Here is a 12,164-nt window from a genome sequence, read left to right as displayed (position 1 = left end):
AAAAGGTATACTGAGAGAATCACCCAATTAGATTTGAGGCTGTACTTTTTATACAAGAATATCCAGTGTCTAAAATTAACATACATTTGGGTATCATCAATCTCTATAGTTTCTCCAAGGGATTCTGATACTAGATATCCAAGAATTCTTTAGCAACTTGGTCATACTTATAAAGCAGACCATTAAGACCAGTATAGTACTGTCCCCATTTTAAAATCTTGTTTAAAAATTTTTTGCAGATCTGAGAATCTTTTTTTCTTAATTGTCATGCGGTTTGAACCTTCCCTAAATTAAAAGGAATACACTGTTTCAGAAGGAGGTATAAGAGAAAACTAAAGCTTTTAAGTCAGAGGAATTTTTAATTTTTTTTCCTAAATTCTGACTATGATTTATTTTGTGACCTCTTGGAAATTGCTGCATTTTCCTGGTGGGGGAGGGGCGGCCCTGCCCAGCTATGGAATAGAGAAATACCTGTTCATAGAGGTGTAATATAATTAAATGAAACAACACATATAAGGTGCGCAAAACAATGCCCAGCAATAGTAAATACTCAATAAATATTATTTGAAGGCCTGCGTCTGTGCCCTCCCCTTACCCCCATTCTTTCCCCCATGCTATGTTATCCGTTCTCATTGGGCTTACTCAGAAGTTAAAACTGTTGAAATAAACTTGAAGCCTTTTTGTGCCTGCCAACTCTACCTTGCTCTGCATTCACTGAATTAGTAAGTAGGGAGAAGTCAGGACCTTGAATTGACCTATTCATAATACCCAGCAGGTGTATGTGGCCTTTTCTTCTCAGCAAATTGCTCCCCCAGGGATTAGGTAAAATGAATATTCCACTCATTTTAAGTCCACATGGAGCTCTCAGAAGGTGTACTTAAATCTCTCTTGGACCTACAAATTTGAGAGTTGAGCCTTAAATTATGTTAATTTGACATAGGAGATTTAAATCATCTTGTGTAAGATGGCTTACTTAATTGTTTTTATTGCATCTATATTGCTCAGATCACACTGTCCTAAAAGTTTCGCCTTCTAAAAGTAATCAGTTGCAGAATAAATTTTAATAGCTACTTAGTATGCTATTTTGTATCTCAAAAATGGTTACTTTATTATAAATTTTAACTGTTTTAGGTGCAAAGATGGGTTGAAAGGATTTACATTCTCCGCTCTTAGGTAAGTAGCTTTTTTACCTTTATTTTAAGAGAGAATATGCAAGTTAAGTTTATCAAAAAGTAGTAGTATTGCACATAATTATAATAGATGTTTATCAACTCAATTTTCTAGCTGAAAGTAATTGCAGAAGTCACAAAGTCACTTCTACAATACTATATTAGAAGAGTAATTTATTGGATTTCTTTTCCCCTAAAAATGAGTTAGTCAACAACTACTTTTTTTTTTTAAGATTTTAAAAATTTATTCATTTGACATGAGGGAGAAGGGAAGGGAGATGGCAAGCACAAGTAGAGGGCGCAGCAGGCAGGGGAGAAGCAGGCTTCTCGCTGAGTAGAGAGCCTGTTGTGGGGCTCAATCCCCGGACCCCGAGATCATGACCTGAGCCGAAGGCAGACACTTAACAAATTGAACCACCCAGGCGCCCCTTAACAAATACTTTTGGGACTGATTTTGTGCCTCATATATTGGGTGTTAAGAAATAATTACAAGAACTCTCTCTTGAAGGAGCACTGGAAAGAGAAAGCTATACATAAATAATTACTGCAGAATGAAGTATGGAATTGTGTAGTACCACATTACAGGCTTCACTAGGACAGGGCTTGTGTCAGACACATTTTGGATCACAGGCTTCACTAGAGTCAGTAGCATGCTTTTCATGCTGTACACTATCTCTTGCCATAGTTTTTTGGCAGATGATAGCAGACAGTGTAGAAATGTTGGTTGGCAGCATTAACATTATATTTTATAGTTCACCAAGCATTTCCACATAGGTTAGAAGATTTTCCCAACAGTTCTGTGAGTTGGGTATTTTTATGCCCATGTGACATGAAGAAGAAATTGAGGCTTAGAATATTTGACAAATTTAATGTCACACAGTGACTTCATATACTTACTTGAAACCTAATGCTCTTCCAGTTTGAATCATAAAGTGTGAAGTGTTTGTTATAATAGGAGGGAAAAATGAGGGTAAGCTTTGGTATACCAGAAGATTTCATATGACTGTCTTAACAGGTTATTTATTTATTTATTTATTTAAACTTTATTTATTTATTTGACAGAGAGAGATTACAAGTAGGCAGAGAGGCAGGTAGAGAGAGAAGGAGGAGGAAGCAGGCTCCCTGCGGAGCAGAGAGCCTGATGCGGGACTCGATCCCAGGACCCCGAGATCATGACCTGAGCCGAAGGCAGCGGCTTAACCCACTGAGCCACCCAGGCGCCCCTTAACAGGTTATTTTGAGAATCAAATGACTTAATGCATGAAAAGTGTTTAGAACTGTTCATGGCACACAGTGGTCAAGAAATGTTGGCTATTATTGTTTTTATTATTCTTTTGGGGATAAGCCTTAAACTGCATTTGAAAAGTAGCTTTAGAGAAGCTTTAGAAGGAAAGAGGAAGAACCTTCTAGGTAGAAGTGAAAAATGTTAGCAAAAGTATGAAAATTATAAACATGAAATATGAGGTAAGAGTGAGAAAATCAACTTAATTAGTATGAAAAGCTTATTTTAAGGATTATAAGGTTTTGTGGGTTTGTGGGCTTTTTTTGTTTGTTTGCTTGTTTGTTTTAATGATGGTCAGAGCAGGGCCAGATTATGGAAGACCTAAACAGGGAAAAAAAAAAAAAAAAGACAAATTTGACTTTGAAGGTGCCTGGGTGGCTCAGTGGGTTAAAGCCTCTGCCTACAGCTCGGGTCATGATCTCAGGGTCCTGAGATCGAGTGCCACATCGGGCTCTCTGCTCATCAGGGAGCCTGCTTCCCCCTCTCTCTGCCTGCCTCTCTGCCTATTTGTGATCTATCTCTCTCTCTTTCAAATAAATAAATAAAATCTTTAAAAAAAATTTTTGACTTTGAAAAGATGGGCTGTAGAGAGCCACTAAAGGGTTTTGAGCAGGGTAGTTGACATTGTTTCAGAAAGATTAGTCTGGCCACAGTATTTGGGATGGGCACTGTGAAAGAATCAAAAGGAAGAAAGATGAAGTGGTAAGGACTGGGATTTGGGTGACAGTGGAGGATTAAAGAGAAACAGGCAAGGTTGTGACTGGCGTAAAAGGAAATGAAGACCTACTGACTCTTATTTTCCTTCTTCCTCTCTCCCTCTAATCCTTGCTATGAGCTGAAAACCTAAGTAAGTACCTGAAAAAAGGTGCTATTCAAAGAAAATCAGATGGCATGCAAGGAAACTAGTTTGGGAGGGGACAGATTGAGGCCACTGTGTGAATAAGAGTATCTTTGGTTGTGGCAACTCTGTGGTAACAGTAACTAAGTCATAATACACAGCAGTAATTTTTTCACATTATATTCTTCATTAAAAGATCATGAGACATTTTAGAAAACAACTTCTTGTTGTTGCAGTGGCTATTCAGGACTCTGTGTTATGTCAGAAACTTTTATAACAAAACCCAAAGTTGGCTTTCCTAAGAAGAAAACTTAGCCTTTCCCCGCCGTGTCTCTCCATAGGCTCCCAGAATCCTTACAGAAACTCATAGTGTGTCAGATACTTTTGTGTCTCTTTTTTTTTTTTTAAAGATTTTATTTATTTATTTGACAGAGAGAGATCACAAGCAGGCAGAGAGGCAGGCAGAGAGAGAGAGGAGGAAGCAGGCTCCCTGCTGAGCAGAGAGCCCGATGCGGGCCTCGATCCCAGGACCCTGAGATCATGACCTGAGCCGAAGGCAGTGGCTTAACCCACTGAGCCACCCAGGCGCCCACTTTTGTGTCTCTTTATCAAATCCACTTAAAATAAGGGGCTGGATTGAATTGTTTGCACTTAGAATTTACTCTGTATTATAGGAAGACATTCTGGAAAAAAAGATTATTAATTCTTGCTAATTTAGTAGAAGTTATGAGAGCAGATAGAAAGAGTTGAGGATAGAGCCAAAGGCTGAGAACCAGTTCAGAAGCCTACGGTATACTAACCCTGCATCAACATAGTTTAATAATTAGAAGTATATAGACAGCTTGGTGATTAAGAACCCAGGCTTTAGAGGCAGACAGTTTTTTGGGGTTCGTGTAATTACTGTTCTTGGCTGTGGTCAAAAGTTTTTTTCATGGTAACGCTCATGGAAATGATGGCACCTGCTTCGTAGTATTGCTCTGAGGATTAAATGACTTAATATCAATACTGTCCTATCATACAGAAAATGCTCACTATTACTGTGTGTGCTCATTCTAAATGTATTAATTAAATTTTTACTATGAGCCAGACACTATTAACAGTCTCTGGTGTATAATAGCAAAAGATGTATAGAGTCTCACAGACCCCACATTTTAGTGAGGGATGCAAACCACGAACAAGGTGCTTCCACTACTGGGGACTCATTGGGCCTTGAAAGCACAAAGGAAGGATTGCTCACTCACTCCAGCTTGTACAGGGACAACTTCTCCAAGGAAGTGACCTCCGATTTGAGATGGTCAGTCCTGGCCAAAAGAGGAACAGTGTTACAGACAGCATGAGAGAGATGATTATATCTGTTCTAACATAGTTTTTGTCTTGTTTATAACGAACAGTAGTACAGATCTTGAACTCTGCATGCACACCCATGATTAAGAACAAAATTCTTTTGGAATAACAGCTACCGGGACTGCACAGCTATCACCTTGTGACAATCTCATTACATGCCCGTTATGATTGAATAAGCTAGATGTTTTACCAAGTTTGTCCGAATGAGATGGGAATTGTTGGTAGTAATAGCTTTTTCCACCTCTCTTTTCTGATTGTTGACATTTCCTTACTCTATTTGTCATAGGTCCCATGTTCTAGAACCTTAGTGTAGAATTACTGATCCCTTGTTTTTATTTGCATTTTATGGTATTTTCTGAAAGTTCAGCAGGTAGAGTTCTCTTAAGAAAGCTTAATTATTCTTTATTAAGAGCCATGAGTCTTATAGTGAAGGTACAAACAGCAAAAATGAAAACTAGTACAGGATACTGATTGAATGATCCTTCCTCTCTCCTTCTCTCCCTCCCTCCTTCCCTCCCTCCCTTTCTCTCTCTCTCCCTCTCTCTCTCTCTGGCTCTCGCTCTTGCTCTCTCATTGTCTGGGAAAACATATTCCAGTTTTGATGAGATAAGAGTAGTGTCTTTCCCCAGATATTAGGTTTTTCAAAAGAGAAATAACTAGATTAGAATAACATTGAACTTAAGGTTTTCTAATGAAATTATGTGAGAATACATGGATCTTGACCATTTTATGATTCTCATTCTTTAGTTCTCTCCATTTCCCTGAATATCTTTATATGACCTAATACTACATTGCAGCTATTATGACTCAGAGTGACATGAGATACAATTTTTTACTGAAAAATAAGGACCTCATTCAGTTGTAACTATTAGTAGAATTTAGACGAAAAACATAATGTTTGTGATCAACTAGTAGACCCAAGTAAATATTTTGCCTGCTTTTTTGCTTGAAAAAAACTTAAGATGTGTATTATCTTTAAAAAGTGGTAACTTGGGGCTTCTGGGTGGCTCAGTGGGTTAAAGCCTCTGCCTTCGGCTCAGGTCATGATCCCAGGGTTCTGGGATTGAACCCTGCATCTGTCTCTCTGCTCAGCAGGGAGCCTGCTTCCCTTCCTCTCTCTCTTTCTGTGCCCGCCTCTCTGCCTCCTTGTGATCTCTGCCTGTCAAATAAATAAATAAAAATCTTAAAAAAAAATAAAAGGAGTAACTTAAGTTAAAAGGGTGCATCATAAAAGGGTTATGCTGTATTTTACTTGGTTAATTTGATTTTGAAATACCTGCATTTTTGGGAAGCTTGGAAAGATGTTGGAGTAGGAGGACCCTAAGCTCACCTCATCCCATCTTGTCAACTAGATATCACTCATATCCGTGTAAATACAGTAGAGAACAATCCAAAGATGGGCAGGACAAACTTCATAACTAAATTTGAAGAAGCTGCATCTAAGAGGGATGCCTGGGTGACTCAGTAGGTTAAGCTTCTGCCTTCAGCTCAGGTGATGATCTCAGGGTCCTGGGATTAAGCCCCACAATGGGCTCTCTGCTCAGTGGGGAGTCTGCTTCTCACTCTCCCTCTGTGCTTCCCTCCTCCAATAAATAAATAAATAAAATATTTAAAGAGGAAAAAAAAAGAAGCTATATCTGAGAGGTTACAAAGGGTAGAAACAGTTGGGTTGGGAGCTCCCCACAGGATGGGAGTAGCTGTGGGTGTAGAGAGGGGAAAGAAACGGTCTCTCACACTAGGGAGCCCAAACCAGAAGACAAATCCCCATAACATCTGGCTTTGAAAACCATAAGGGCTAAATTCCATGAGTTTGTATAAACAGCAGAAGTTGGAATGTGGAGCTTAAAAAGTCAGCTGACTCAGCACTGGGCAAGATGGGAGAGTGAGTGATAGCTGGGTCCCACCCTTAAAGAGACAGCAGCCTATGGTAGGCAATATAAAAATGAGAGTTTGCACAGTGCCTGGGACAAACAGGAGGAAGATCTGTTTATACTGATTTTGAGTGTGTTGGGGGACTTCTGGGAACAAAGGAGCTGGTGGGCACCATTTTCCTCCCCTGCTGCCCTGCTTAAACACAGGGCCACCTGTGGAAGGCACTGTGCAGACACCTGCTCCCTAACCTGCTAGCAGTATGCCTTGCCCGTGTGTTCTGCTGAGGACTGGTGCTCTCCAAGCCTGCTGACTTCGGCACTGAGCTCAGGACCTTTTGCTAACACCATTGCCCTGCCCCCAAGCTCTCCTGCAGTCATCCCTCCTCAGAGCTTGTTGCCTGTGTCTCACTAACACCACAGAGAGCAAGGGAAGCCCCCAGTAGGTACATAGTCAATGAAGATGTCTGGACTGGAAGAGAAAGTGACCCAGTGACAACACAAACAACACAAAACAGGAGATTTCCCTGAAGTGCCAGGTTCTGGTGAACAGGGGACACTGTACTGCAAAGTACTACAGGACTTCTTCCTCATGAAGCCACTACTTTCAAGAGCAGAAAATGTAGCTGACTTTCCTAACATACAGAAACTGACACAGAGAGATAGAAAAATGAGGAAACAGAGGAGTATGTCCCAAATGAAGAAACAGGACAAAATCACAGCAGGAGATTAAGTGAACAGAAAAAAGTAACATGTTTGATAGAGAATTTAAAATAATTGTCATAAAGATATTCAGTGGACTTCAGAAAAGGGTGGAGGACATCAGTGAAACTCTTTACAGAGATGAAAAATAACGTATCAGAGGTGAAAAACTCAATAAGTAAAATTAAAAATACAATAGATGGAATAAACAGTAGCTACAGGAAGCAGAGGAACCAGTAAGGGATGCAAGGATAGAGTAATAGAAAGCAATAAAGCTGAACAGGTGAGATAAATAAATATTACATAATGAGAATAGCCTTAGAAAATTCAGCGATACCGTGAAGTATAATAGCATTCACATTATGGGGATCTCAGAAGGAAAAGATAGAGAAGGTGGGGGATGGGTAGAAAATGTATTTGAGGAAATAATAACTGAAAACTTCCCAAATCTTGGGAGGGAAACAGAGATCCTGATTCAGGGGCAGAGAGATCCACCCATTAGGATTCAAACTAAGGAGGTCCACGCCAAGACATCTAGTAATTAAAATGGTAAAAAATAGAGATAAAGAAAGAATTTAAGGTTGTGAAAGAGAAGAAGACTGTTATATACACAGGAAATCCCACAAGGCTATCAGCTGATTTTTCAGCAGAAACTTTTGCAGACCAAAAGGGACTGGTATGATATATTCAAAGTGCTCAAAGGGAAAAATCTGCAGCCATGAATATTCTACCCAGCAAGGCTGACATTCAAAATAGAAGGAATTTCCCAGGCAAACAAGAGTTAAAAGAATTCATGACCACTAAGCCAGCCCTGCAAGAAATGCTAAGTGGGGCTTTGTAAGAGGAAAACAAGAATCATAAGTAAGAGTAAGAAAAAGCAGGAAGTGTAAAAGCAATAAAAAAAAAAAAGTACTTCTATAAAAATCAGTCAAGAGAAGCACAAAATAAAAGGATGTAAAATATGATACCACGTATCTGAAATGTGGAGAGGAGAGGAGTAAAGAATGAGTTCAAAATTAAGCAACCATTAGCTGAACATTGACTGCTATATCCAGAAGATGTTATATATAAACCTAATGGTAACTCAACTCAAAAACAGTAATAAATTTGTAAAAAATAAAGAATAAGGAATCCAAATATTTTGCTAAAGAAAGCCAACAAATCATGAAAGAAGATAGCAAAAAAAGAGAGGAATGGAGAACTATAAAAATAACCATAAGTGAAGTAACAAAATGGCAATAAGTAATTGCATATCAGTAATTACTTTGAATATAAGTGGGCTAAATGCTCTAATCAAGGCACATGGTGACAGAATGGATAAAAGCAAGACCCATGTATATGCTACCTGCCAGAGGCTCATTTCAGACCTAAGGACACATGCAGACTGAAAGTAAAGGGATGGAGAAACATTTATTGTCCAAATGAAAGTGAAAAGAAAACCTGAGTAACGACTTATATTGACAAAATAGACTTTTATGCAAGGGCTGTAACAAGGGACAAAGAAGGACACTGTATAATCATAAATAGTACAATCCAACAAGAGGATATAACAAGTATAAATATTTATGAGCCCAACATGGAAGCACCCAAATAAATACAGATAGCAGTTAATAACAACATAAAGAAACATAAAGAAAATTATCAGCAGTATTACAAGAATAGAGGACTTCCAACACCTCACATACATCAATGGACAGATATCCCAGTAGAATATCAACAAAAAAGTAGTGTTGTTGTTTTTTAAGATTTTATTTATTTATTTGACAGAGAGATCACAAGTAGGCAGAGAGGCAGGCGGGGGGTGGGGGGTGGGAGGCAGACTCCCCACTGAGCAGAGAGCCTGATGTAGGGCCCGATCCCAGGACCCTGGGATCATGATCTGAGCTGAAGGCAGAGGCTTAACCCACTGAGCCACCCAGGTGCCCCCAAAATAGTGGTTTTTGATTGACACATTGGACCAGATGGATCTAACAGATAATACTCAGAACTTTCCATTCTAAGACAGCAGAATATAGACTCTTTTCAAGGGCACATGGAACAGTCTCCAGACTAGATCACATATTAGGCCAAAAAACAAGTATCAACAAATTGAGAAAGATTGAATTAATAAAAATACATATTTTCTCACCACAATGCTTTGAAACTAGATACCAAGCACGAGAAAAAAAACATGGAAAGCACATAAATACATGGAAGTTAAATAACATATTACTAAACAATGAATGGGTCAACCAAGAAATCAAAGAAAAATACATGGAGACAAATGAAAATGCAAACACAGTAGTCTAAAATCTGGGATACAGCAAAAGCTGTTCTGAAAGGGAAGTTTATAGCAATATAGGCCTACCGTAAGAAGCAAGAAAAATCCTAAATAAACAACCAATCTAACCTTACATCTAAAGGAACTAGAGAAAGAACAACAAACAAGACCACAAGCCAGTAGAAGGTAGGAAATAATAAAGATTAGAGCAGAAATAAACAAAGTGGAAACTAAAAAATCAGTAGAACAAATCAGTGAAACCAGGAGCCAATTCTTTGAAAAGATCAGCAAAATCAATAAAGCTTTACCCAGATTCATAAACAAAGAGAGAGGACTCAAATAAATAAAATCAGAAATGAGAGGGGAGAAATAACAGCTGACAGCACAGAAATACAAAAAGATTATAAGAGAATGTTAACCTATGTCCCAGCAAACAAAAGTCCAGGACCAGATGGTTTCACAGGTAAATTCCCACAGCTAACATAATACTCAATGGTGAAAAACCGAGAGCGTTTCCCCTAAGGTCAGGAATAAGACAGGGATGTCCACTCTCACCACTCATATTTAACATAGTACTGGAAGTTCTAGCCGCAGTGATCAGAAAAGAGGAAGGAATAAAAGGCATCCAAACTGGTAAGGAGGAAGTAAACCTTCCTCTATTTGCATTTGACATGATGCTATATATGGAAAACCTTGAAGACTCCACCAAAAAACTACTAGAACTGATAAATGATAAATAAAATAAAATAAAATGATAAAACTGATAAATGAATTAAGTAAGATTGCATGATACCACATCAACATACAGAAATCCATATATACTAATAATGAAGCAACAGAAAGAAACTAAGAAAGCGATCCCATTTATAGTTGCACCAAAAGTAATAAAATATCTAGGAATAAACATAACCAAGAAGGTGAAAGCCTTGTACCCCGAAAACTATAAAACATTGATAAAAGATGTTGATGTTCACACACAAAACAGTGGAAAGATTGTGCTCGTTGATTGGAAGACCAAATATGATAAAAGTATTCATACTACACAAATGTACACAATCTATAGATTTAATATAATTCATATAAAAATACCAACAGCATTTTTCTTTTTTTTTTTTAAGATTTTTATTTATTCATTTGACAGACAGAGATCACAAGCAGTGAGAGAGGCAGGCAGAGAGAGGGGAGGAAGCAGGCTCCCTGCTGAGCAGAGATCCCGATGTTGGGCTCGATACCAGGACCCTGAGATTATGACCCGAGCCGAAAGCAGAGGCTTTCGCCTGAGCCACCCAGGCGCCCTCCAACAGCATTTTTCACAGAACTAGAACAAATAATCCGAAAGTTTTTATGGAGCGACAAAAGACCCCGAATAGCCAAAGCAATTTTGAAAAAGAAAAGCAAAGTTAGAGGTGTTACAATTCCAGACTTCAAGTTATACTACAAAGCTTTATTAATCAAAACAGTGTGGTACTGGCACAAAAATAGGCACATAGATCGATGGGACAGAATAGAAAACCCGGAAGTAAATTTAAAATTATATGGTCAAATAATCTTGGACAAGTCAGGAAAGAATATCCAATGGGGAAAAGACAGTCTCTTCAACAATTAGCTTTGGGAAAGTTGGACAGCTACATGCAAAAGAATGAAAGTGGCCTACTGGCCTACATCATACACAAAGCTAAATTCAAAATGGGTTAAAGACCTAAATGTGAGATACAAAACCATAGAAATCCTAGAAGAGAGCACAGGCAGTAACTTCTCTGACATCAGACATAGCACCTTCTTCCTAGGTATGTCTCCTGAGACAGGAGAAGAAGCAAAAGCAAAAATAAAACTATTGGGACTACATCAGATAAAAAGCTTCTGCACAGCAAAGGTAATAATCAATAAAACTAAAAGACAGCCTGTGGGATGGGAAAATATATTTTGCAAATGACGTATCTGATAAAGGTTAGCATCCAAAATATATAAAGAGCTTAAATAACTCAACCCCTGAAAAACAAATAATTCAATTTAAAAACGGGCAGACAACCATGAACAGGCATTTCTGCAAAGAAGACATCTGGATGTCCAATGGACACATGAAAAGATACTCACCATCAGTGATCATTAGGAAATGCCAGTCAAAACTACAATGAAATGTCACCTTAATACCTGCCAAAATGGCTTAAATCATCAACACAAGAAACAACAGGTGTTGGCAAGGATGTGGAGAAATAGGAACCCTCTTGCACTGTTTGTGGGATTGCAAACTAGTGCAGCCATGCTGGAAAACAGTGTGGAGATACCCTACAAAGTTGAAAATGGAACTACCCTACAATCTAGTAATCGCAGTGCTGGGTATTTACCTCCAAAATACAGAAACGCTAATTCAGAGAGATGCATGCACCCTTATGTTTATTGCAGCATTATTCACAATAGCTAAATTATGGAAGTAGCCCAAGTGTACATCAGTAGATGAATGGATAAAGAAGAGGTTTTATATATATATATGGCTGCTTCCATAATTTAGCTATTTGTGTGTGTGTGTGTGTGTGTGTGTGTGTGTACACGTATTTATATGTACATATAATGGAATATTATTGAGCCACAAAAAACGATACTTGCCATTTGAAACAACATGGCATGGAGCTACCAAGTATAACACTAAGCAAAATAAGCCAACTAGAGAAAGACAAATAACGTATTATTTTACATATATGTG

The 12,164-nt window shown here is 38.4% G+C and overlaps 1 protein-coding gene across 2 annotated transcripts in view; it reads left to right on the top strand.

Moving 5' to 3' along the window:
- TMEM135 (transmembrane protein 135) overlaps positions 1 to 12,164 on the top strand; it is a 256,778-nt gene that overhangs the window by 219,684 nt on the left and 24,930 nt on the right. For both annotated transcript variants that reach the window (XM_044258354.1, XM_044258353.1), the window contains exon 7: positions 1,132 to 1,173. In XM_044258354.1, coding sequence (XP_044114289.1) covers positions 1,132 to 1,173 — 42 coding nt within the window. The remainder of the gene's footprint in view (positions 1 to 1,131; positions 1,174 to 12,164) is intronic.

The sequence above is a fragment of the Neovison vison genome, chromosome 7 (genome assembly GCF_020171115.1).
Source record: "Neovison vison isolate M4711 chromosome 7, ASM_NN_V1, whole genome shotgun sequence".
NCBI lineage: Eukaryota > Metazoa > Chordata > Mammalia > Carnivora > Mustelidae > Neogale > Neogale vison.
This window is presented reverse-complemented; position numbering and strand designations above follow the sequence as displayed.